This window comes from Dunckerocampus dactyliophorus, chromosome 2 (assembly GCF_027744805.1).
Source record: "Dunckerocampus dactyliophorus isolate RoL2022-P2 chromosome 2, RoL_Ddac_1.1, whole genome shotgun sequence".
Classification (NCBI taxonomy): Eukaryota; Metazoa; Chordata; class Actinopteri; order Syngnathiformes; family Syngnathidae; genus Dunckerocampus; species Dunckerocampus dactyliophorus.
In genome coordinates, this window is record NC_072820.1 from 28,196,700 (window position 1) to 28,223,891 (window position 27,192).

General features: G+C 42.6%; 3 protein-coding genes across 7 annotated transcripts in view; 2 read left to right on the forward strand and 1 right to left on the reverse strand.

The window, feature by feature from the left end:
• Window positions 1–2,210, forward strand: part of LOC129176745 (piezo-type mechanosensitive ion channel component 2) — a 115,886-nt gene extending 113,676 nt beyond the window's left edge. For all 5 annotated transcript variants that reach the window (XM_054767096.1, XM_054767097.1, XM_054767099.1 and 2 more), the window contains one exon: window positions 53–2,210. In XM_054767096.1, the coding sequence (XP_054623071.1) occupies window positions 53–305 (253 nt within the window). In that variant the 3' untranslated portion in view covers window positions 306–2,210. The remainder of the gene's footprint in view (window positions 1–52) is intronic.
• Window positions 1,561–10,007, reverse strand: napgb (N-ethylmaleimide-sensitive factor attachment protein, gamma b). The gene is made up of 12 exons (XM_054767108.1): window positions 9,825–10,007; window positions 9,589–9,656; window positions 9,424–9,508; window positions 9,303–9,320; window positions 9,197–9,227; window positions 9,017–9,126; window positions 5,375–5,441; window positions 5,233–5,303; window positions 5,079–5,157; window positions 3,355–3,434; window positions 3,157–3,286; window positions 1,561–2,214 (listed from the first exon to the last, which is right to left on the reverse strand). The coding sequence occupies exons 1-12, from the start codon at window positions 9,878–9,880 to the stop codon at window positions 2,077–2,079; spliced, it is 933 nt and encodes a 310-aa protein (XP_054623083.1). The 5' UTR covers window positions 9,881–10,007; the 3' UTR covers window positions 1,561–2,076.
• Window positions 10,008–13,473: 3,466 nt separating this feature from the next.
• rab12 (RAB12, member RAS oncogene family) lies at window positions 13,474–27,086 on the forward strand. The gene is made up of 6 exons (XM_054767109.1): window positions 13,474–13,914; window positions 16,225–16,285; window positions 18,604–18,742; window positions 18,846–18,935; window positions 22,682–22,786; window positions 25,001–27,086. Exons 1-6 carry the CDS (start codon window positions 13,689–13,691, stop codon window positions 25,106–25,108), a joined length of 729 nt encoding a protein of 242 aa, XP_054623084.1. The 5' UTR covers window positions 13,474–13,688; the 3' UTR covers window positions 25,109–27,086.
• The last annotated feature ends 106 nt before the right edge of the window (window positions 27,087–27,192 follow it).

Here is a 27,192-nt window from a genome sequence, read left to right on the forward strand (position 1 = left end):
CAGTGATATTATCAAAAATTGACTTCCTGTCCCCCTCTGCCCGCCCGTCCAGCATCATGGGCCTGTACGCCTCGGTGGTCCTGGTCATCGGCAAGTTCGTGCGGGAGTTCTTCAGCGGCATCTCGCACACCATCATGTTCGAGGAGCTGCCCAACGTGGACCGTATCCTCAAGCTGTGCACCGACATCTTCCTGGTGCGGGAGACGGGCGAGCTGGACCTGGAGGAGGACATGTACTCCAAGCTCATCTTCCTGTACCGCTCGCCGGAGACCATGATCAAATGGACGCGGGAGAAGACCCAGTGAAGCAAGAACTTTTTTGTTACAACACGTGGGGCGTGTGAGCGCTGTTTTTGTCACACATGTTGAGCACAAATCTGCTGGTGCTGGATGAAAGAAGTACTTTTCATAACATGATGATGATGATGCTTCCCACCTGAGTGACTGTGAATCGATTTTTTTTTACAGCTAATTTCATGCTCAACAAACACACTGCTGTGGTTTTCTACGTTGACAAGAAGGACGTCCAAAGGGCTTCCGACCTTTTAAAGCACAAATGTGTTCTCCAACTGGAATGCTGGGGGGGGGGCAGTTTTTTCAATGAATGTGGACAGGGACCAATGGCTTGTTTGGTGTCTTCACTTTCTCAGGATGTGCTCTTGTCACACATGTTCCTTGTATGACGTTACAACACGGATGAGGACTAGAAAGCCACAGGAGGACGTTGATTAAATGGCATGACATGGAACGTTTGGACACAACGCCAAGACGAGCTTTCCATGCACGTGCTGGGGATTCATGGCCAATCATCTTGCGGTTCCCCAATCAGGGTAACACGCGTGGAACAGGTGAACCTGAAGGGAAAAAAGGGCTGAATGGTTCCGACTAAGCATTAGATGACATTGTAGCATGAGAGAAACAATTATTACTAATACTTATTGATAAGATGATACAATTATTGGGAAGACATGGAGGTGAAAAGTGTGTGTTACGGATACCATGGCGGGCAAGATGAATAAAACGAATGGAACTCTGCCTCATTTGGCTTCTGTTTGCAGTCATTCCCACAATGTGTGCAAAGCTCCATGAAGACACATGCACTAGGAACAGCAACCCCTCGTGTGAGCGGTTGCTGTTTACATGTCTTAAACTTTTGATCAGGAAGGAAGAAATCAAAAAATCATAGAGTGTAAAGGTGACTTTAGAGGTGTTATTTTATGTCTAGAGGAGCTACAATATTATTAACTGTATTTAGAAGGTCATAAACCAGTTTCTATGCTTCAAATACCAAAAATATTCCATTTATTAATAGTGAATCCTACTTCACGGAAATTCTTGTCATGATCGGGACTGGACTAATTAACCCTGACAAACGAGGGACTACTGTATCTCCATTTTCTTGTTCAGGTTTGGCTAAAAAAACAAACCTCACAAAAGTTGGATAAGAATGTTAAAATAATGCTAGTAAAAGTCAAACTTGGGAATAAAGTGGAAAAATAGGTAACACAAATGTTCTAAATTAGCTTTTCGGTCTTTAAGAATACAGCAATTGACAGTAAAAGAAATGCCACACAATTGAAGTATTTATTGATGGATGTGCAAACATATACATCTGATATACTTTGGGGGAATTAACAAGTTGGGCAAGATCACAAATTTAAATAAAAAAAACCCTTTTATTGTTGCCTTTCCAGCTGTGTTGTTTCAAGAGCAGCCAGCACAACATCATCTTCATCTACATCATCTTCTTTGCATTAACGCTGAAGGCGGACAACACGTGTCTTGTCCAGCCTGTCAAATCATGCATTGGATGCATATTGTCTCCATCAAAATGCTGACTCGATCAATCGATTATTACATATTGATTGTGTTCGTTATCAACAATTCATTTACAGACACACGGACAAATGTACACACAAGTCACCAGAAATGATACAACTTTCATACCTCAAATGAAAACTTTACAACTGATTTACTAGCAACACCTACATAAACAGTTTTCATTTCATTTTTACAGTAAATAAGCTTCTTCTTTGTTTATGCACAGATTTAGGTTTTTAGCATGGGTCGGAAGTGGCTAACAAAGCCCCCCCTCATACTCATCCTCATCCTCTGCAGCAGGCGCCCCGCCAGCGCCACCAGGTGGAGCAGCAGCAGTCTTCTTCTTCTTGCCCCCACCCCCAGGGACTTTAAGGGAGATAGCCAGCTTGGCATACTGCCACACAAAGCAACAAGAAGATTTTATTTTATTTTTTTATTTTTGTAACAGTTTTTGGACATTTGTCTGAATTTATTAATGATAAGAAAATTAATAAATAATAAAAATAAATTAATGTTTAAATAAAATGTAAAATTACACACAAACATCTAAATTAGGGATGCAATTTTTTTTTCAGGCCAATACTGATAACTTCCTGCTTTTCAAGACTGTCAAGACTACAAATAACAACTTTTTATATATTTTATTTTTTTAATTTACAATTAACTGCACACCTGGAGGTAAGAACGACCGCCAAAAAAGTTGGATTTGATAAACTACCTGTAGATTTGTCATTTACCAGATAGATCGATATGGTGGCCTGTGTCTTTGGGGATGGTGGAGGGCAGCTTTATTGGCGGCACGGGTGTCTTTGTGGACTTTTGGGGCGCCATCGTGGTGGTGCTGGCTGGTGGGGTGTGTTGAGGCTCGAGGTTTTGTTTTTTTTTCCATCTTGTCACGCAGTGTTTGCACGGTGTTAGTTAGCTCGTGAGGTGTCTGAAGCAGTGGGGAGGTCCCACACGAGCGCTACTGTGTTTGTTTACAACACGTCTTTACTGCATGTCACACATAGGAGAAAAGGACACTACCCCACCTACAGTACAGTCTCGCCTCACTGGAGTGTTTTTTTTTTTTTAATTATGGGTTATCGGGGCTACTTGTTAACGTTATGAGTTATCAGAATGAGATAATTCCTTAACTTTTGCTTTGGTTATAAGCTGATCATGCATGAAAAATGTTACTTTTTATCAAAAAATGGGACATATTTCCAATCGTACCCCCAGCAAAAAATGAACGTTAGTGCTGATTTGATACATGCTACAGCTGTTTATCATGGACGTTATCACCAAATGAAAGCTCTCCATCTGGACTTCTAAGAAAATGATGCAGTCGACTCACATCGTTGTCCATGTACTTGAGCAGCGGCGAATTGCACACGCGGTACACCTGATCCTCGTCCTGCTCATCGTAGCCTTGCAGCAGCGTCTCCATGGCGACGCAGTCCTCGCTGCCGCTATAGCCCGGAAGGCTGACGGACGGTTAAAGGGTTAAACACGGAGTGGAGGTCAAAGGATGGCGTTTTAACATCTCACCAACCTGTAACTCTCCCTGACACACTTGTCAGCTGCCACGTAGTCGCCTCTGTGAAGGTGAATCAGCACCTGAGCTGTGGTTTTCTAAACAAACATAAAGACACTTCATCAACCTCATTATGACCTCCGCCAACCAAGCACAATATCTTGTGATGTTGAAGAGGTGATGGGCCCACAAAAGATCATTTAAGTTTGCTTACTTTTTATTATTTACATTTTTTTTAATCTCACTCCCATTTCTTCTTTTTGCATTTTGAAGCTCTACTTGCAACCTCAAGATCTAACAGTGCAAAATCTACATTCTTCCCATTTTTCAATAGTTCTTAACAATTTCATTAGGGGTGTATTGGGGTAATAGGTGTGTAAAGGTGACTATAACGATGTTATGTCATGTCTAGAGGGCTCTTCTAATGATGAAAAGCATATTTAGAAAGACGCAAACAGGTTTTCTATGTTCTGACTATGAAAATATTCCATTTGTCCATCCAGCTATCGATCCATCGTTTGTGATGGACAAACTGAGGTTCACACAGAAGTCCATGAACATAACGCCACACGGTTTTCCTCCCAGTCACGCCCCTCCAGGTCACACCGTCATTGCCCCAATGGGGGTTGAAGTCTCAGTAGAACTACAGAGTCACCAGCTGGGGTGCTCTCCAGCACCCCTCTGATGGACTCCAAGAAGGCTGGGTACTCTGAACTGCCATTTGGCGCATACGCACAAACGACAGTCAGGACCCTCCAAAACTGAAGGCGTAGGGCAGTGACCCTCTCGTTCACCGCGGATGACTCCAACACGAAGGCACCAAACCAGGGGGCTATTAATAAGCTCACACCAGCTCACCGCCTCTCCCTGCAGCTACTCCAGAATAGAACAAGGTCCAGCCCCTCTCGAGGAGTTTGGTTCCAGAACACCCAAACTGCGTTGAGGTGAGTCCGACTATGTCTATTCGGAATGCCTCAACCTCTCACATAGGTTCGGGCTCCTTCCCCGTCAGAGAAGTGACATTCCATGTCCCAAGAATCAGATTTGGCCACCGAAGACCAGGTCGCCCAGGCGCCCGCCCTCGACAGCCACCCAAAACACATTGCACCAGACCCCTATGCTTGCCCCCGAAGGTGGTGGGTCTACGGGGGGGAGATCCCATGTAGCTTCTTTGGGCTGGGCCCAGCCGGACCCCACAGGTGAAGGCCCGACCACAAGGCGCTCGCCTGCGAGGCCCTCTGCCAGGGCTGTCTCCAGGGTGAGGCCCAGGTATTCCACGTCACGGTCGGGTCTGGAATCAGTTAACCATGATAAACGAGGGACTACTGCATATAAAAATAAAACATTTTTTAATGAAACAGGTACGTAGTTTTGCATTTCTACGACAGTTAATAGTGTTAAGCAGTCTGTACGAGTATTGAGGCTTTAGGATGGATTTTATTTTGTATTATTATGGGAAAAACTGTAAATCCAAATAAAAAGTGTTCCCTCGTTTATCGCAGGAGATAGGTTCCCAAAATAGCCCGCAATAAATGAAATCCATGATGTAGCCAGCTATATGTTTTTACAATGATTATATATGTTTTAAGGCTGTAAAACCCCTCACCATACACTTTAGACTTTTCTCAGACAGGCATTAACATTTTATCACATTTCTCTCTTGTTTAAACACTCTCGAAGTTCTAATTTCATTTGAATTCTAATGATCAATTTTAAGGTGAACGATGGAGATAAAATCTCACCTTGAAGCACATTGGAAAGTTCTCAATCTCCTTGTACATGTTCTTCTCTTTCTGTAGAGCAACCGCCGCCTCATCCAGTCTGCTCACACAGACAGTACACGCACACACAGTGACTTAACAAGGAAGAAACCCAACACTACTTTTGTTTCTTTACCTTTTTAACCTCACCAGCAGCCGGGAGGCTTTTCCCAGCAGCTCCACAGCCTGACGCAGACGGTCCTCATTCTACACAGAAAACAAACGTCCATAAAGACGAGACGCCAAACAATCAAGCAGACTTGGAGGGTCGCTGTTACCTCAAACACGCCAGCAGCCTTCTGATACAAATCCACTGCTTTCTCCAAGTTCAAAGGTTCAATCAGTCTGTACACACAGGCAGAAAGATGCAGACAACATTCATGCATTAAAGGCCGCCAATTATGCCAAAGTGACTTGTTAATCATTTCATCAATACCAAATGTGAGAATAATCCATCATCTCCCTCACTTGTTTACTCCACTTTCTAGAGATGCGCTTGCTTTTCAAGTTGTGTCCTTTTGTGACGTCATGAAGGAAAAACCTCTTTTCATACTGCCTCTGACCCACCTGACCCACCGCTAGCAAGATCAGCTTGTCCACTCTATACGCCCACCTCCTTGTAAAAAGCAGCCTTCACATCATGGCTCTTTTGTGGTTGAATGTGGCCTATTTGTCCAAAAACATGCATATTTAAACATATTGTACAAATATTCTGTCTGAATTAAGCATTTTCATGCATAAAAATGGCGAAAGGAAGAAAAATTTAAAAAATATCAGGCATTCAGAAACGCAGTCAAAGATGTTGTGACGATATGCAGAAGTCTACACTGGTCACTAGGTGTCAGTAATGTTACATTGATGAGACAATAGCCACCACAGAAAGTACTGTATAGAACAGGGCATGCTAACGTGTCTTATTTTCTCTTATGTTTACTACACTGCATCCACAATTATTAGGCAATTTGTTATTGATTATATTGATTATTAGTTTTATTATTTGACAATAACAGTGCTTTAGGTCAATTCAAAATGTTAATAAAACCTTAAACTTCACTATCTAAGGAATTGAACGTGAGGTTTTGGCTTTTGTTGAGATTATCTGTGTGCACAATTATTACGCAACTATTAGTGTGCACAATTATTAGCAACTCAAAGAAAAACAAAAATATTCCTGACTTTATTTTTTTTTTAAGTCTGAATGGTAAACAAACAAGACAAACTTTACAAATAAATATTTCTGACATTTCCAAAAATAAAATCAGTGACCAATATAACCACCCTTCTTTTCAATAACACGGAAAAGCCTACCATTTTTGGATTCTGTCAGTTTCTTGCTCATTTGACCATCAACATTTTGTGCAGCAGCAACCAAAGCCTTCCAGACACTGTTCAGAGAGGTGTACCTTTTTTCTTCACTGTAAATCGTATGTTTAAGGGCCCACAAGGGTTTAGGTCAGGTGATCATGTCATTATTTTTAAGACCTTTTTAAGACCTTTACTAGCTAGCCCCGCAGTGGAGTACTTGGATGCATGAGATGGAGCATTGTCCTGCAGAAAAATCATGGTCTTCTTGAAAGGTGCACACTTTTTCCTGTACCACTGTGTGAAAAAGTGGCAGTAGGTTTGGGAGTTGAGTTTGAGTCCATCTTCAACCTGAAAAGGCGAAACAAGCTCATCTTTTAATAATTCCAGCCCTTACCAGTACCCCACCTCCACCTTGCTGGCGTCTGAGTTGGAGTGGAGCTCTCTGCCCATTGCTGATGCAGCCACAGGCCCACCTCTCTGGTCCATCAAGAGTCACTCTCATCTCATCAGTCCATGAAACTTTTGAAAAATCTGTCTTCAGATATTTCCTGGCCAAGTCATAGCCTTTCAACTTGTGTGTCTTGGTCAGTGGTGGTTGGGTTTCAGCCTTTCTTACCTTGGCCATGTCTCTGAGCACTGAACACCATGTACCGTACTTCTGGACACTCCAGGTAGATTCCAGTTCTGGAATATGACGGCACTGGAGGATAATTGGTTCCTGGGAGCTTCACGTTTGATTTTTATCAAATATTTGGCAATTAATTTGCATGTTTTTCTCTCGACACGTTTCTTGTGATCCTTTTGTGCACTTGAGGCAAAACATTTAATGTTTCTGTGGTCACGTCCTAATATCTTGGCAATTTTGACAATTCCAAGAGTGCTGCATCCCTATGAAAGATGTTTTACAGTTCTTTACTTTTCAGATTCTGTTAAATCTCTTTTCTGGCCCATTTTGCCAGAGGAAAAGAATCTGCCTAATAATTGTCAACACCTAATAAAGGGTGTTGATCTCCTAAGGCCACACCCTCCCTCAGTACACACGTGAACATTACCCGGTATGCTTAAACCCAATAAGCATTCAAGTTTACAAAGCTTGGAAAATATGCCTAAAAATGATAATATTGTCAAAATACCGACTTGCCTAATAATTGTGCACACAGTGTATATTGGGTAATAGGAGTGGCTATGGGGGTGTTATTTCATGTCAAGAGGGCTCTAATAATGTTAAAAAGCATATTTAGAAGGTCTTAAACAGGTTTTCTGTGTTCTAACTACAAATATAGTTTCCATTTATAAATAAGGAATTCTACTTTACAAATCACGGTCGGGTCTGGAACCACTTAACTGTGAATAAATGAGGGATTATTGTACTTCATAAATCTAAACCTACTATGCCCACCACTTGAAAAAATCAAAAAGCATGCTTCGCTAATGTCACGAGATACCAACCTCATGAAACGAGATGACGCACGAGATTGGGTTCATGAGAACAAGACAAGATGAGATTTAAACATTATTGTTAAGAAAAGTACAATGAAAAAATATGACTGGACAAACCAACCTTTTTATTTAAGTTTGTCACAAAACAATGCAGGTGCCTTTTGAAATGTTTATTGTCCCACAAATTGATGCTGACCGATATTATATTATTGTCAACGTTTTTTCGACCAAAAAAAAAAGTTCTGATAATATATACTGTAATAATAATAATAAGAAGAAGAAGAATAAGGGGTGTCACAAGATCGCACAAGATTAAAACGTGACAAGATTTCTCGTTCAGAAAAAAAATATCTTGTGGGACTAGGCCTGGAACGGTGATAGATACATTAATCACACAATAAATGAAAATGAACTTGATAATTTTGCCAGCCTCAATAAATTACCATGAGCATGGGTGTCCCACCTCCAAACAGGTAGGAAGACAGGTGTATTGGTTTAAGCACCTTGGCGCGTTTGTTCCATCAAACAACGGCATACATAGGCTTGGGCTTCATTTGAATTTGAACAATTCTGGTTCTGATTCCTCGTTTCGATTCCGATTCCAAATAATTATCGATGCCGAGGATTTTAAGAGGCAGGGTCATGAAAGTTTGCATGGTTTAAATGAGGGCGCTAACCAGAGTTGGGGGGTTTTTTTGGATTAAATGTAGAATTCCAACTTCTGCTTGAACATTAACGCGGACGCGGTTGTTCAACTTTGATGGACAAAACAGCCACACGTTACTCGCTGACACTGATGCTTACATAAGGATTATAGTGTGCGTAAAGCACTTAATGTGTGCTTGCAATACTGCCTGGCGCACTGGCACTTCCACATACTGTATGTGATGTATGGCATCTATCACGTTGGAAAAGTGTTGTGGCAAAAGTAAAAGTGGATAAAATACACAATAGCACTTCTTGGAGACACACACACACCTCATTAGCATTAAAGCTGCACGCACGCACGCTCGCTCGCACAAAACACTGTGTTCCCAGTAGGGCTTAAGAAAGCACTTTTACACTGTTATTTTAAGTTTAAACTGTAAATTTCAGCATCAAGGCTAGCATACTTCCAATACACTATTTTGGCAAAATACTACAATGCAGGGCATTTATTAATACGTAATACTGACTTTCCAGCGCGGTCCAGAGCCATGGCGGCAGTGTCGGGTGTCCCGTTCTCCATGTACATCATGCACGCCTTTTCAATGTACTGGATGGCCTCTGGCATCTTCTTCTGCTCCTGTTGTTGGAATGCAAACACAGCAGACGTCACCGCGGCTGCTGCACAAGTTCAATGCTGAACACCTCACCTTCATCATCATGCCTGCCTGCTCAATAGCCCTGAAGAAGAGAAAGGCCAAAGTGAAAAAACGTCCCTGAATGTTTGTCAACGAGCTTTTAAAAGTAGACACTTACTTTGCAGCATGGAAAAGCCTGCAGGGAAGTTAAGGAAAGAATCCAAACACAGTGCTAGGAAATGAGTAGGAGAGAATTGATGAAGGAAATGACTGAAAAAAAGATGACTGCTGAAGGATACGCCTTGTTCTCTGTGTGATATTCCGCCTCCTTCAGGTAAGCATCCTTGGCTTGCTCGTACTGCTTGGCGTTCTTGAAGCACACAGCTAGAAGCAGGCGACAATTTGGTGCCTTTTCTGATCGCCTCCATCATTAATAAACGATAGTAAATGAATGCTACGATCACCTGCTTTGGCGTATTCTGAGGCAGCGCTGTCAAAGTCCGGCTTCCACTTTGTCAGGCTTGTTTTTAAGCTACAATAACGAAAGACGTCAGAGATGAATTGCAAATAGCAATATCAATGAAGAGGCATTCATTATTTTAATGCTCACCGGTGTGTCGCATGAAGCCATCACAATGGCCTTTTAGCTCAAGCTAGCTGACGTCTTTAAACTGAAGCAAATATGTGGCTTGACACTTACCATTTCTCGGCTTTGGCTATGTGTTCGTGAGCTTCGTTTATTTTCTGAGCAGCCATGCTGGCATAAAAATCCAGAGGTTGTGTGAAGGATCGGGGATGCTGCTTAAGGAGGAAACTGGACGCTCTTGCTGGATGGTCAATGATGTTGGGATTAGCACGGCGGTGACGTCACCTCCTGTCGCAGCCTACGGGTGCCGCCGAGGGCCGAATATGACTGCTTTGCAACATGCGAAGCGGACATATGCGCTTGGTAAAGATTTTAGGACCAGTCGTCAAGAATGTACATTTTGCAATGTTCGAATGCAATGAGGTGCTAAGTAGCGCTTAAAATTTGAAAATGAGACAAAAAATAATTTAAACAATTTATTGCAATAGACTGTTCAGTTTTAGACCATAGCTCAAAAACCCCGCAACCTCCCTAAAATAGAACAACACATCAAATGTTGAAAAAAGGAGTCAGTAACGAATAGCTGCGCCATTCTTGTTAGTCAATGAGAAATATTGGTTTGGGCATGGTTCGTGCCAGTATTTCCAGTATAATGTTGCTGGCTTCAAAGATGGCTTCACGGAGGGCAGCGGCGGAGTGGCCACCCTTGGTCACTCTCCAGCTACCCAAGTGGTCACCCCCACGGCTGGGGGACAATTTTGACAAACGTGGCTCTGTGGTGGAAAACATTAGTTCAATCTAACTGCCTTTTCCGCTCCATGTGGAGGAGCTGTCAATAAAATCGCGTCTTGCATGAACTGCAAGCGGTAGGTAAGGTTTTCCATGATTACTTTGGTCGGTTCCAGTCAAGTTTTCTCGCTGTGTTGACTTTGACTTAAATTCTGAAACGTGATTCTGTCAGGATTGTGTGCTGCGGTACTGCCTTCTACTGTTTCTCTGTTGCAGCACACTCCTGAGCACCCTGATGAGCTGATCATCTTCACCTGTGCCTGATTAGTTGTTCTATTTAAGCTGTGTGCTTACTCATATCCAGTGCCAGATTGTCCCTTTGCTACACCCTGTTCAGCTCCTTCCAGCTTGTTCTTGTGCATTGTGTTTTGGCTTTCTGACCCTCGCTCGGCTCACCTGTAAGTACCTACCTGCCTGCTTGACGTCTTCAGCAGTAGCTGTATTTTTGGTACTTCTGCTAGTTTTTTGTTAGCAGCTCTTTTCGTTACTTGTCTGTATTTTTCCCTGCTCAGCTCACCTTGCAAGCAGTGTTTTTTGTTACTATTTCCCGCGACTAGGTCCGGATGTATTTTTGTTGTACTTTGTTTCTTGTGTTGTTTTTGGTACCCTTTTGTTATCCATTTTTGTATTAAAGACTTTTTCTGTTTCACTTATTCGACTCTGCATTTTTGAATTCCTGTCTCACGGCCTTGGCCGTTCATAACAGATTCAGCTCATTCATCCATTTTCTATACCGCTTCTCCTCATTAGGGTCGCGGGGGTATGCTGGAGCCTATCCCAGCTGACTTCAGGTGAGAGGCGGAGTACACCCTGGACTGGTCGCCAGCCAATTGCAGGGCACATATAGACAAACAACCATTCACATCTATGGGCAATTTAGAGTCGGCAGTTAACCTAACATGCGGGAGGAAACCCACACACGGGGGGAATATGCAACATGCATTTCTCCGATGGAGATGTGAACCCAGGTCTTCCCGATCTCATGACTATGACTGTGTGATCAACATGCTAACCGCTAGACCACCGTGCGGCCCTGTGATTCAGCTCATGAATCTGTTAATAGTGGAAGCTGTCTGTAGCTCTCTGTACATGAGTGGGCATGTAAAGTCTAGAGTTAAAACAGGGGTGCCGATCGGCATCCACTTCAGTATTATGCCCTGTGCGGGTTTAGTGGTGGCCACCCCTGGTCACTCTCCGGCCACCCCACTGGCCATCTAGACAATTCAGCTATCAACTTATTGCCACCCTTGTGTGAGTAATGGTCTCATCTTGGCCACCCCAATGAAACATTTCTGGCTCTGTCATCCACTGTCTGGAACTGATGTCCATTTTTGTAAACTTCCCTTTCCGTCCCTCCCCATATGTTCTCAGTTGGATTTAGATCAGAGGAACACGTAGGATGGTCCAAAAGAATGAGCTTATTCCTTTGTAAGAAGTCCTTTGTGAACTGCAGCAGTGTCCTGTTGAAAAAGGCAGTCATTACCACACAGACATGGGCCTTCAGTCATCAGGGATGCCCTTTGCAACATCTCCATATAGTCATTTGCAGTTTTACACCCCTACACAACCTGAAACTTCATTGTTCTATTGAAGGAAAAAGCAGCTCAGATAATGATGGCACCCTCTCCACTGTGCCGTGTGTAAAACATCTCAGGTGGGATGTCCTTGTCATGCCAGTCACGTTGGAGGCCATCAGGACCGTCAAGGTTACATTTTGTCCTCATCGGAGAATAAAACTTTCTTCCACCTTTCAATGTCCGATGTTTGGTGCTCTTCTGCAAATTCCAAAAGGGCAGTTTTTGTGGCCTTGAAGGACACAAGGTCTTTGAATAACTTTTTTTTTCTTAAAAGCTTCTCTGGTAGATGGCATCTGTTAGTTATTGGACATCCCAAATTCTTCAGTAGGATGGCACTTCTTCTCATAGTTAACCGTCACATCAAAGCTCCTGATTGTGAAGAAGGTCAAGATGCTCCAGGATTGGCCAGTCCAGTCACCAGACATGAACATTATTGAGCATGTTTGGTGTTAAATGAAGGAGGAGGCTTGGAAGATGAAACCAAAGAATCTTGATGAAGTCTGGGAGTCATGCAAGACTGCTTTCTTTTTATATTTTATATATCATATATCATCCCATCATGACGTCAGCGTAAACATGAGAACACATGACACAACCAGGAAGTGTGAGGAAGGCTAGATTGTGTAAATTCACAAGGCTGGTTGCGGCTGGAGGAGGAGCCTCAGAACATCTGGCCTTCGTCGATCGGGTAGGCTCTTGGCCTTGTCAGCTGCAGACCCTTAAACTGGACACATTCTACAATCAATTCAAAGAGAGAAACCTTTTTTGCCTTTGCTATCAAGCAATCATGACAGCGTGAATACCTGACAGAAAATGACATTCAATCAACATTTTTGCCAAGATTTTGCCTTTTGAAGGCTGTGCTCTTAAACTTTTGATCAATTAATGAACAGCCCACTTTAATGCTTGTTTGCAAAAAAATTGCTTACTCACATTCTATTTCTTAATTTCGCAGTTTGAAGCTCTGTAAGAACCTTCTTAAGCTCCAACAGTGCAAAATGTAAAATTTTTGCAATTTTTCAACTTGTCACCATTTTCATCAGGAGTGAATATGTCAATAATAATACATTAGTAGATTACTCAATAACATATATTGTTCAAAGCACTTGTATGTAAAGCAACTAACAATAAAATTACAAATATGAACATTGCAAACAGCGTTTGTTTTAGATTTAGGGGATGAATTCATCCTTGCTTATCAGGCTGTCAACATTGCTGTTTAAATGTAGTGGGAATTGTCTGGGTTTTTAAAAGTTATTTATTTTGTTTGTATTATACACATGGAAATACATTAAAGGCAAATAAAAACTTCAGCAGTACTGGCCATTCATTTAATTTGCAATTTTAACAAATCTTGCACAACATGTAGTATTTTGTCCCCGACGCCATACCGTAAATACTCTTCCACCATGGCGGAACAGGAAACAGTTTTCCTCGATCAAATGACTTTGCTGCAGCTTGTCGTCTAGTGGCTCGACAACAACAATCCTAACCAAAAGCAAGCTTGCTTTTAACTTTCAAGGAGAGTGGAGGAACTTTACTTGAACGTTTTAGAAGCAGACGTCAAAATAGTTTTATTCGTTAACTCTTAATTACAAATGTGGAGCCGCTAATGGAGTCGCGATACGACTTCCCGCGGAGGGCCGGCGGCGGCAGCGGGAGCTTCGCGAACTCTTCGCCCGCTCTGGGATCTCAGTCGCGCCGCAGGAAGATGCCACCCAGGCCCGCTGACTTTAAGCTTCAAATCATCATTATCGGCTCCCGCGGTGTGGGTAAAACAAGCTTAATGGAGCGGTACACCGACGACACTTTTTGTGAGGCCTGCAAGTCTACCGTAGGTGAGGAGAAAAAACTTTTTTTGTTCGAATTCACAATTTTACTGTAGTAGGGCTCCGTCTATTAACTGAGATTTCAAGACGCTCTTCAAAAAGTATCAAAAGTATCCGTCTTTTGGTAAAAGAACAGACGTCGAAGGTACACATAACTAGTTTGGTGTATTGATGAATAAGTTATGTGTCACATTTCTAATTAACCAGCTAATTGTAACAATGTTCCCACTCTAGCTAGCTAAACAAGCTTTTTATATCCAACATACCTCTTAGCTTGTCCTGAAACTTTGATCCATGAGTTCGACAGGTTTAAAGTTTTTTTTTTTTTTTTTACATGAAGTTGTAGGACATCCCGTCAGTATTGTAGTCTATTAACAGCGACTTACCCCCCACTTGGTCTTGAGTTTGGCTTCTCAAAACAATATGCGTTCAAAAGATTAAAACATTTGCATCACAAAAATGCCTTCTCAAAAAAATCAAACCTCACAAAATGCTCTGCGTTATATTCCTCTCCCGCTGCATCCCTGTGCACTGTCGCCTGTGCGCTCATGTACAGTATATGTGACGAAGACACTTGCATCTTCTTCCGCTGTGGAACATATACGTAAACAAGATTGTCGCAGAAGTAGATGTAAGCGTCTTTGTCACATACACAAGAATGCACAGGCGACAGTGTGCAGGGATGCAGCAGGAGAGGAATATAACGCAGAGCATTTTGTGGGGTTTGATTTTTTTGAGAAGGCATTTTTGCGATCAAAATGACACTTAGTGTGCACCACTTTTCTCCATCCATCCATCCATCCATCCATCCATCCATTTTCCTCCGCTTACCCGGGTCCGGGTCGCGCGGGCAGCAGTCTCAGTAGGGAAGCCCAGACTTCTCGGTCCCCGGCCACCTCCTCCAGCTCCACCGGGAGGACACCAAGGCATTCCCAGGCCAGCTGTGAGACATAATCCCTCCAGCGTGTCCTAGGTCTGCCCCGGGGGATTCCCCCGGCTGGGCATGCCCAGAACACCTCACCAGGGAGGCGTCCGGGAGGCATCTGGACTAGATACCCGAGCCACCTCTACTGGCTCCTCTCAATGTCAAGGAGCAGCAGCTCTACTCTGAGCTCCTCCCGGATGATAGAGCTCCTCACCCTATCTCTTAGGGTGAGTCCACCAACGCGCCCAGACAGATGCAGTGTGAACCCTCATGTCATCCAGCCTCTGTGGTGGAGAGACAGGAAAACAAACACGCATGCACATGTCAGTTTATCGACTTTGTTTTTATTTATTGTTTGATTGATTGATTATCGTGACAGTCCTACCTACTATACTGTAAAGTATGCATATAATGGAGTTGCTCATACCTGTTTAAATCGTTGAATAATTGCTACCACTGTGTATCTGCCCAGGTTGGGTGTCACTCTTTGTCCCGCTTCTTTCATTGTCATTGCATGAATCAGCACATTATCAATGACAGTGGCACAAATTTCATCTGGAATTCTATTTCTTTGCGTGGGTCTTTGTTTCAGTCTAGGTCTTGGCCTTGCTCTTTGTCCGGGTCATGGTCCTGGACCAAGTGCATGGGCAGGTTCTGGTGCTCGTCCTCGTCCTCCATCTTGACGTATTGCTCCTCTGACATCCATCCTGACCAGCTAATGCTGTTTCTCAGCAGGTTTTATAGTGTGCAGTTCATGGACAAAGGTGTTTTCAGCTGTGACCCCTTGTGTCTTAATTGTGACAGCTGTGTTGGAACAGTGTTCAGTCTTTTGCAAGAAGAGTGCAAGAGTTTTGGAAACTATATGCAAAACATGAATAGTGTTCAAGGTTTTGACACCAGAGTCCTGTATTTGAGAAATGTGTGCAGTCATTTGTTGGCTGTGTGCAGTGAATGGAATTTAGTGTCTTATCAGTTGAGAAAAACATTTAACCACATGCATGCGCACGCACCGTAAAGGACATGTCACATCTTGTTTTGCATGTTCTCAGGTTGTCACACTTTACTGTTCTTGTTTGTTGTTTTGTGCGAAAACAGTTCAGCAGTCATGTAGTGTCTAATCCAAAATAGTCCCTCATCATGCAGGCAGCTGCTGTGACGGGCCAGCTCCATTTCTGTCCTGCCATTCCCGTGACACACCACTCATCAAAATAAACAGTTGGCCGCTCACTGAGGAACAGTTAAATGGATTATAATGCTGAGTGTGCATACCTTCTTAGAGAAGGCGAAGAAGCTGAAGAATATGTGGACATAAATCTTGAATTTTGTGCAGTTTTGAACCCAATCCTGCCTTTTTTTGTGTGCTGAAACTGATTTCCGCATCTGTTCCCTCCTAGGAGTTGATTTCAAAATCAAGACAGTGGAGCTGAGAGGGAAGAAGATTCGTCTGCAGATATGGTGAGTAAAAGTGGACGCAAGTCGTACCTATTCTTTTTGTTGCATCACTCTTCTGTGTCTGTGTGTTACGTCACGCTGCTCCTATCTCGCATGACTGACAGTAACTGCAGTGCTGATGGCGGCGTCAGCCATTAACTCACCGTTTCCTGTCGACTAACACCACCCTCCACCTCACCCCCACGTGTTTCCTTCTGCACCCTCCCACCTTCTGTGTTTGCTTTGTCCATCATGATGAAGAGCACACATCAGCTTCCATCCCTGTTGCATCCTCGCCTCATCATGTACATCTGTCTATGTGACTCACGAGGGCACCGGTGAATCAGGCCGCAGGTATGGTATTACTTGGAGCACCCATCACGGCACTAGGTTGGACCCCATTTTAATTAGAATCTGCATGGAGAGTATGTTTAATCAAACTGGCATGCAGTAGATGTTGTTTTTGCTTTGCTGTTATTTCTCAGTCCTATGTAGAGGATGCTACAAAGGCTTATTTCAGGTGTCTCCAAATGTTTTCCAGAGAGGAGCACATACAAACTATTTGAAGGATGCAGGGGCCACTTTGACAGTCAATATATGCTACGCTGTCTGAACAAAACATCTTAACTTTGTGACAAAACAAATAGTTGTAATAGCTAATAATATAGCCTGTCATTAATAAGGAATTTATTTTTTTTATTTAGAATATCCTGAGAGCCAATATAAAACAAGCTGCTGGCAGAAAACGGCCCCCGGCCCACACTTTGGACACCACTAACGACCGCAGGACCGCATTGAAAAGAGAAAAAAATCAATAATAATTTGGGCTTAAAGTCACAATTCTACCCACAAGTAACTAATAAAGTCATATTACAGAGCATCATGTTACGTTATATGATAATCCCCTGTTTATTGCTGTTAATTGGTTCCAGACCGAAACGTGATAAATACATTTTTGCAAAGTAGGATTCAATATTAATTAATGGAATGTTTTTGTGGTTAGAGCATAGAAAAGCTGTTCATGACCTTCTAAATATGTTTTTTAACATTTTTAGAGCCCTCTAGACATGAAATAACACCCCAAAGTCACCTTTACACTCCTATTACCCAATACAGTAGGCATAATGAAAGAAAAGAAGAATTTAGAACTACCAGAGGGATGATTCATCCATCCATTTTCTATGCCATCCATTTCCTCATTAGGGTCACGGGGGTATGCTGGAGCCTATCCCAGCTGACTTCAGGCAGCAGGCGGGGTACACCCTGGTCTGGTTGCCAGCCAATGGCAGGGCACCTATACAAACAACCATTCACACTCACATTCATACCTATGGACAATTTAGAGTTTCCAATTAACCTGAAATGCATGTTTTTGGAATGTGGGAGAAAACCGGAGTACCCGGAGAAAACCCACGCACGGGGAGAACATGCAAACTCCACACAGAGATGCCCAACGGAGATTCAAACCCAGATCTTCCCGATCTCCTAACTGTGTGGCCAACATGCTAACCACTAGACCACCGTGCGCCCCAATTCATTAATTAAAATAATTTTTAAAAAACGTGATAGAGTCAAACCGTGAAATTTAAAGCACAAAGTGGCGAGGGATTACTATACATGGAAAATGTGATGTCCATTTGGTGTCCATTGAGAATTTTGACTGGTTACAAATGGTTACAAAGTAACTAAAATACAGTCATGGAAAAAATGATTAGACCATCCTTGTCTCTTCAGTTTAGTGATCCATTTTAATGCCTGGTACAACTAAAGGTACATTTGTTTGGACAAATATAATGATGATAACAAATATAGCTCATAAGAGTTTAATTTAAGAGCTGATATCTTGATCTTGGTTTTCTTGATAATAACCAAAATCACTTAAGTTCTTACTTGAGTAGCTATAGCATTGTACTGCCAAAAAAATGTAACTCTTAAGAGCTATTTTTGTTGGCATTGTTATATTTGTCCAAACAAAGGTACCTTTAGTTGTATCAGGCATTAAAATGAACAAGAAACTGAAGAAATAAGTGTGGTCTAATCATTTTTCCATGACTCTATTTAGTGTAACCTCACCTCACATTTGTTCTCGTAAAACTAAATATGTGTAGATAGAATGAATGCTAACTTAAAACTATGTATTTCCTATGATTGTTCAATTTGTTATGTTTTCACAAACTTTTTAAGGTATGTTGGGTGTAAAAATTTTACCTTTAGTGTTTTCTACTACTATACATGGTCATAATTGAGGATGACTGGCCATATATCCTTGAGATAAACGTACCAGAAGCAGGGTGAAATTTTCAAAAATTTTACGTGTCTACGTGTCTTCCCACACGTGACAGGGACACGGCGGGCCAGGAGCGCTTCAACAGCATCACGTCGGCCTACTATCGCGGTGCCAAGGGAATCGTGCTGGTGTACGACATCACCAAGCAGGAGACCTTTGACGACCTGCCCAAGTGGATGAAGATGGTTGACAAGGTGAAGAAATACTTAACCACATTAAGTTAGTTTTATGAGTTGGATCGACTCTAAATTTTTGGTAACATATCTACTTTTTGTTTTAACCTTTTTTTGACGTCAGTATGCATCCGAGGAGGCGGAGCTCCTCCTGGTGGGGAACAAGATGGACTGCGAGAGCGATCGTGTCATTGCAAGACAGCTAGGAGAGAAGGTGAGTCTGCTTATAGTTTGTATTTTTTTAATAATATGCATACATCTGAATGAAGATACAGCAGATTACACTGTTTCGCCAGGATTGTAATTTATTTTGGGGTGGGGTGGGGGGTGGGGTGTCCATCCATCCATCCATCCATCCATTCCTCCATCCATCTTCTTCCGCTTATCCGACGTCGGGTCGCGGGGGACGTAGCGTAAGCAGGGAAGCCTGGACTTCCCTCTCCCAGCGACTTTATCCAGCTCCTCCCGGCGGATCCCGAGGCGTTCCCAGGTCAGTTGAGAGACATAGTCTCTCCAACGTGTCTCCTACCGGTTGGACATGCCCTGAACACCTCCCCTGGAAGGTGTCCGGGGGGCATCCTGACCAGATGCCCATGCCACCTCATCTGGCTCCTGTCAATGCGGAGGAGCAGCGGTTCTACTCCGAGCTTCTCCTGGATTACAGCGCTTCTCACCTTATCTCTAAGGGGAAGCCCAGCCACCATACGGAGAGAACTCATTTCGGCCGCTTGTACCCACGATCTTGTCACTACCCAAAGCTCATGAGCATAGGTGAGCGTAGGAACATAGATCGTCTGGTAAATTGAGAGCTTTGCCTTTCAGCTCAGCTCCCTCTTCACCACAGAGTCTGCATCACTGCAGACGCCGCACCAATCCGCCTGTCAATCTCGCGTTGCATCCTTCCCTCACTCCTGAACAAGACCCCGAGGTACTTAAACTCCTCCACTTGGGGCAGGATCTCATCCCCGACTTGGAGATGGCACTCCACCCTTTTCTGAGCGAGAATCATGGACTTGGAGTGCCTTCAAGTGCCTTCTCCAAGTCCACAAAACACATGTAGACTGGTTGGGCAAACTCCCATGCACCCTCAAGGACCCTGCCCAGAGTGTAGAGCTGGTCCACAGTTCCACGACCAGGACGAAAACCACACTGATCTTCCTGAATCCGAGATTCAACTATCCGGCGGATCCTCCTCTCCAGAACCCCTGAATAAACCTTACCAGGAAGGCTGAGAAGTGTGATCCCACGATAGTTGGATCTCACAATCCAGAAGCACCGCCCCCAATGTCCATGCGACGCTGCAGGGTCGTGTCAACCAAGACGATCCCACAGCATCCAGGGCCTTAAGGAACTCCAGGTGGATCGCATCCACCCCCGGGGCTCTGCTACCGAGGAGTTTTTTAACCACCTCGGCAGCCTCAGCTACAGAGATAGGAGAGCCTACAGTGGAGTCCCCAGGCACTGCTTCCTCATTGGAAGACGTGTCGGTGGGATTGAGAAGGTCTTCGAAGTATTCCTTCCACTGGTCCACAACATCTCGAGTGGGGGGTGTCTCATTGTCTAATTTGCATAGCTGAGGCGTCGTGTGCATGTAATTGTAATGGATGCTTTAGGCGAGAGGAATAACATTGTGGCAGAAACAAAAAGAGTAAAAAAACCCCCCATGAAAATAGGGGTGTCCCTATCCGATATTGATATCGGATATCAGGCAAAAAACAATATCGGATTATGTTGGCCTGCATCTAAAATCTCTGATATTGGCACTCCAATGCAAACAGTCCATTCCAGACTCCAAGCCAGCACTTCTATCCAGTAGCAGCACCTTTTATTCAGCATGCAGAACCCCAGTGATCACAAGTGTGTTCTAGCTTGAGCTAGCTGTTTTTAGCAAGGAGTAGGATTGATGTCAGCCATATGGCTGTGTTTTTCCTTCAAGTCTGTAAGAGGTGTTGCAAGTTTCCCATGGAGACACAGAACCGTCGAAGTTTAATATGACCGATATCATTGCGCATTTGAAGAAGGATTTTCGTAACACCACAGCTTCCTGGAACTTCCACCACTGAAACTTTTCCAAAGCATGAGAAACATCCACGGGAGGCTAAAAAGTCATTGGCTGTAAGAGAAAAGAGCCAGCTCCTGTTGGTGGTGAGTAAATGTTGGGTTTAAACGCCTCATTGATCATATCAAGCCTTGCTCCATTAAGCCTATTGTGGATAAAACTACACCACATGCATCAGTGAGTAAATAGGTCAAGTTTTCTCATACCCATGGTTGCTGACTACTATTCTTGACTAATAACACTTGATCAAGCCTTTTCTAACATTCCACGCTACTAAACAAGTAATAAAAGTATGTATGATATGTGTTGATATCGGATTGGATTGATATCTGTATCGGCCAACATTCAAGGCATCAATATTTGTATTGTATCGGAAGTGAAAAAGATGTATCAGGACACCCCTACATGAAAAGCAAAACAAATATCATAGAAATACAAATGAACTTTCTTCTGTGCCTTCTTTTTGTCATATTTTAAATGTCTCATACCAGACAGAGCCTCCTGTCAGTGCTTTTTGGCGGGGAAGGGGTCCACAGCAGCACCCACTGTTTGTTGAAAAGAGCAAGCTGACCAGGGGCCTGATGCACAAAACTAGGATAAGGGATTAAACCGCGATATCTTGGTTATCCTGGCTCAATTTGTCTGTGATCCGGATGCACAAAAGTGGGATATGTTCTGACATAAATTACTCTGGAGATTTCTTCTGTGGAGTTAGCCTGCTTCAGACCAGGCTAAGGTCCAGGATCTATTTCATCTCATCCCTTATCTCAGTCAGCAGTCATCATAAACTCAAACCAATAATTATCCCACTGTCCACTACACATTATTGTCACATGTAACTACACCAGTGCTTCTCAAATAGTGGGGCGGGCCCCCTTGGGGTGCATGGTGAACTGTGAAGGGGGGGCGGGGCGGGGCGGGGGAAATAATCGATTCTTGGATGCATCGCGATGCGGACATTGACGATTATTAATCGATTCATAAATGTTAATAAGAGATGCTAACGGAACAAAAAGACGGAAAGCAGAAGTGCCGCCCGGACAGTTTATGGTGGTGTACAGCGTAAACTTAAAGTACAAGATTTTACACAAACCTAAATTTAACCTCAGACACACATCTAGTGTTTAAAAGACAAGCCATAAGTATTATAATGATAACAAGAGAGCAAGGTTGTTAAGTGACACTTTAAAAAGTAAGTTAGCATGAATGTGATGGCCACTTGTAGCTCGCCCGTGATCTAGCTAGCGAATGCCAGAGAGGCAGTGCAAATGGGTAAGACGCCAGAAAGTGGAATGAGATTGGAGTGGAACGTGACCGATCACACACGCTGGCAGAGATTGGCTTCGCATGTGACAAGCTGTCTTCAATTGACTCCACATTTTACGGACTATTTTTTTTAATTTGTCACAATAAGAAGGAACACAGTAAACGTCAACACGAGACGCTAGTGCCGCGACATGAGCAAGCGCTAACACGGCATAGAGGAGATTCCGGTGCATGTTTTCAAAATAAAGCGCTGTGAAACATTTTATGATATTTTGCATTGTTTTTAAAGTAATTGTGGTCAATATGTGTGTAAATAATAAGCTATAAATATATCTATATAGCATGTGCAGTATATACATTAATACAATTTATTACTTAACATTGTTTTCTAGTTAATTTTTAAGGGGCGGCGGCTTTTATTTTATATGTGTTTATGAGTGAGGGTGAACAGCTAACGCCAAATCTAGACATATAAATAGTGTATGGGAAACACTGGATTCATCCTAAAAGTAGATAGATGACTATTATTCGTGGGGCAAACTTAATATGTAGCCGTGAACAACCACCACCAGTCCAATTTCTTCTTGGTTCAAATATTTTTTTTGCTAATCGGACTCTCTCTGTGTGCTTCTCAGTTTGCCTCTCGAATAAGCGGCATGCGTTTCTGTGAGGCGAGCGCCAAGGATAACTGTAACGTGGACGAAATCTTCCTCAAGCTGGTGGATGACATTCTCAGCAAGGTGGGTACTGTCTTTTCCTTTTTCTGGCATGAGCCAAACACAAGGTATCAGTGCACTCACAACGAGCTTGTCAACCCATTGAAAGTCAGTGGAGGACAGAGCATATATCAGTAATAATGACATAACAGTCTGACGCACGGTGTCATCTTTCAAAGAACACTTTACTACCAGCAATAAATTAATCACAGAGCAACTTCACACTCGAAATGTGTATATACAAATATATAAACATGTCACAATGAGTTAAAAAAAAAAAAACATTTTAAAGTTTTCCCGTAAGGCATTGCGTCTGAGCAACGCATTCATTGCGGTGCTGCAATGATCCAGCTTCCCTCTGGGCTTTGGGCTCGGGGTACTGTGGCTTCCTCTGGTGGACAGAAGCAGCATTGCAGCGCCATTTCTATGCTTTCTGTGCTCCTCCAACAAAATGGTTTTCTCAAGCAAAATGCATGATGGGAACCCTTTTAAAATGTTGGATTTTTCTCGTTATTAAAGTTGTTTTATTAAAATAAATACTTAGCATGAGGACGTTTTTTGACATTTTAAAGCTTCATGCAAGCTGCAAATTAAAAAAATCGTATCTAAAAATAGACGCAAAAATAAAGTAGACCATTCTCTTTTTGAAATAAATATCGAAAAATTTACTTTTTTTTTTAATAACAAACCTTCAGGTATGCTCAAATTTTCAGCTAATAACAAAAGAACAAGATATGAAGGAGGACATTTTTAAATGTCGACGATACTTTAAATTGAACAGCAGTCTTTTTAGGTACACCTTTTTTAGAAGACACAAGCATGTCCTTACATATTTTGTGCCAGGAACACCAACCTGTCAACTGCATCAGACTTAGCAACTGTCTGTCTGACTTTCTTGTACATTTGTGGTAGAGCTTGTCGTGCTAAATGCAGTAATTGTGACTGCAAAACTCGCTTGACATCGCGAGTCCATTGTTTTCAACGTGTTTTTAAATCAGTTTTTTCCACTATTGCAACAGGGACCATATCCTTAGCATCGTGATAGGACACCACTTAATAATAGCACACCACTTTGCTTTTCCTTTCACGAGGAACGCAACCGTGAGCTTTGTGTTGTGGCAGGAGTTGTGCAGCCAGAGCGCAGCTTCACACATTCCTCGTATTGGAGTTTGTGCCAAGTGGCGAAAAGGATTTTTTTTAATGGTCTGATTCCAAAGTGCCTCCAAATTACTCAGCTATGATGGAGCATTAGGGTCACATTCTGACTAATTCTTCCACTACAGACAATGTCGCGTCCTCCATTTTCATTGAAGATTGAGCCGCCAAGCTTCTGCTCCACCCCTCCTTCCTCCTCCTGCGTGCACGGAGGGGGGCGGGGCAGAAGCTCACACACAGTGAGATGAGTGAGACAAGCCAAGACTTGCAGCGCAAATACAATCTTTATCGATATGAACAATACAGTTGTTTTTGATATTGTGCTTAAAAGATATATTGATATATTAATAATATCGATATACCGCTTAACCCAAGCTGCAGTTTATACTCCGGAATTTACGGTATTCTTTTTTCCTCCGTATTTACCTGCGAGAGAGTACTGAATAGTATCCTGTCCACTCATTGGTCAGTCAATGAAACTCCCACTGATTGGTCCTTGTCTGGACAACTGTGATGAAAAGTTGGAGACTTTTCAAGTTTCTGGGATTGCGTGTGGACGATGACATGCACAAGCAGAACATTTAACACATGTCGCTTGACAGGATGGAGACTTGCAATAATCGCTCTGTCCCGCAAATGAATGGACTAGAGGTGACGTCGCCTCCCTTGTGTGGCGCCCATAACGCAGGCATCAGTAGACTTCACTACTTGGCAGCAACCAGGAGAGGGTACCTGTCGATTAAGGACAACAGTGGTTCAAGCCCAGTGTTTTTAAAGTTGTACAATTTGGACTTCAGATACAACTGTCAGGTCAAATCCCAAAATATTTTACTATATTCTCTGGTTTGCACAACTTTAGAGGTTCCACTCTATAAATGAAGAAAATTTGTATCATCCGACACTTAGCTTGTTTATATATTTTGTCATCATTATGCCCTCAACTGAGGTCTGCGTTATATTTCCTTGTTGTATTTCATTAACTATTCTTTTGTGTGCTTCTCTATGTGCTATTTTTGGGGCACATTTAAAAGCTTTCTTTGTTCAACAATGACTATATAAGTGGTGTGGCATTGTACCCTTCAGATGCCGCTGGAGGTTTCCAACAAGGAGCTTTCTGGCAGCGTTCTTTCTCTGCAACCCGAACCTGAAGTGCCTCCAGAGTTGCCCCCTCCTCGCATGCGCTGCTGCTGAGACGTCCCCACAACCCCTTACACAAACCCACATCATCCTGTATGCGCAGTGTGCTAAACTGACCACTAGGGGTCAGCAACGGTTTAGAAGTTGTGCTTCAAGCTGCAACACATTCAAAAGTAACACTTAGGTCGTGATGACACCCCCTGCCATCCTTCTCCCAGACTACCTCACTTCCCAGCTTGCTGTGTGCCCACATGTGCCTTCGAGGTAGCGAGCCCTCCACGTTTTAGGTCCTGTCTCTTTTCTGAATGTCCCTGGCCTTCCTGTTCTTAATTCAGCATCCACGCACGACAACACTCTCGTCCCGGCCCCCTGGTTTTGTACAGCGCCCATTTATAATGCCAGGAGTGAGATGTGGACTTAGTTGTTTTTTTCTTTTTTTTAAAAAAAGCACATTTTTATTTGTTATTGATGTAAATACTGAGGTGGGGTGTGTTGCTGCACTACATAGTAGCTGGTAGGTGGCCTTTAAATATATGGTGTGTGTGGAATGGTGTTAAACACTATGATCGGAACCAAGCTGACACATAACCAGCTGCAGGAAGTTGATGGTAACGGCAAACAAGTACAAGTATTATTGGACTGGTGTTTGTCTTCTGAGTTGAGCATATGCGTAGCTCTGTTTTGCAGAGAGTGTGAATGACTCAGGCGACTTGCTTCATTATTTAATGGAGCTGCTACTTCTGCTGCTGCTGCTGTTGTGAGGAACGTCTACTGATTCTTTGTCTTGTTGTACAATTTGGACCAGTGAGACGTCCCATCCCTTGCGCATGAAGAAAAAACAGTCTATGCACTCCTACAAATGTTTAATGGTCTTATAGCGTTTTGTTGTTTTTAGCAATGGATGCTTGGATGCGGCCTGTTTTTATGTTTTTATTTGTTTTATGTAAAGGTCGCACTTTTTGGGGACTGGTTTCATACCAAATTACCAATGTGAGCTGCTGTATCTCACGACAAAGTTATCTACGGTTACGTTTTAGAACGTTTTGGCCACTAACCCCCATGTTGTCAACATAGCAGCGCCTTATACTGCTTCTGTCTTTGAAAACCTTTTTTTTTTTTTTCAACCGTGTATTCTTTAAAACGGTGTGTTTTTGCTATTAAAAGTGTTTACAAGATCTCTAAGGAGGTTTTGGCTTGTTACGATTGGACTTTCTGCGCTATTTATAACTTGTAGCATTGTGGAACTAATGAAATTAAAGATATCTATATTTATTACCAACTTTTATTTTGGTCTGGGTTGTTTTTGTTGCACCTGAAAATGGAAGTTTTTACTTCCTAGGTACCTCCTGGGTTTGGAGAGGTTAGTATTGATATCTGAGGATCATTTACTACGCTGCACAAAAAAATAAAGGGAACACTTAAACAACACAATGTAACTCCAGGCATTGTAGGGAGGTCATACATTTTGACTTGTTTTAAGGACATTACATCAAAGTTGGGTCACCTGTAGTGTGTTTTTCCACTCTAATTTTGGGTGTGACTCCAGATCCAGACCTCCATGGGTTAATACATTTGATTTCCATTGCTAATTTTTGTGTGATTTTGTTGCCAGCACATTCAACTATGGTTATGGTTTGATTTTATTTGAACATGCATGCAAGTTACACTGCAGTACATTACATAAAACAATTCACAGTTCCACATGTCCAAAAGGAGTAGGAAGAACCCCATTCGTTCCACATCTTATGCAGTACATATTATTCACTTCCTGTATTTCATATGTGATTTTTTTAATACATAGAAGAATGGTAAGGTAATGTAACAATATGTAATTATCACGATTTTTTTCACAATTAATATAATAATCAGTATAATAATAAATACAGACAGGCATAACAAAACAAGTTCAAGACTCTTCTTCCTTGTATTTTGCAAACATCAACTGCTTGTATTGTTTTTTTAATTGGCTCATCTTGGTGCTTTGTTTTGAGTTCAATCCGTTCCATAGTTTAATTCCTCATACTGAAATGCTGTGGGTTTTTAGCATCGTTCTCGTGTATAAGTGTTTCAAGTTTAGTTTTTCCCTAAGATCATATTTCTCCTCTCGTAGAAAAGTATGACATTTTTGGGTAGTTGGT

Bases quoted from the DNA above. Each gene is read 5' to 3' on its own strand.
- napgb (XM_054767108.1), bottom strand. From the start codon at position 9,880: ATGGCTGCTCAGAAAATAAACGAAGCTCACGAACACATAGCCAAAGCC. The intron at 9,657-9,824 runs GTAAGTGTCAAG...TCGTTATTGTAG, and splicing joins ATAGCCAAAGCCGAGAAATG to CTTAAAAACAAGCCTGACAA. The intron at 5,442-9,016 runs GTCAGTATTACG...CTGTGTGTACAG, and splicing joins GCTCTGGACCGCGCTGGAAA to ACTGATTGAACCTTTGAACT.
- rab12 (XM_054767109.1), top strand. From the start codon at position 13,689: ATGGAGTCGCGATACGACTTCCCGCGGAGGGCCGGCGGCGGCAGCGGG. The intron at 18,743-18,845 runs GTGAAGAAATAC...TTTTGACGTCAG, and splicing joins GGATGAAGATGGTTGACAAG to TATGCATCCGAGGAGGCGGA. The intron at 18,936-22,681 runs GTGAGTCTGCTT...TGTGCTTCTCAG, and splicing joins CAAGACAGCTAGGAGAGAAG to TTTGCCTCTCGAATAAGCGG.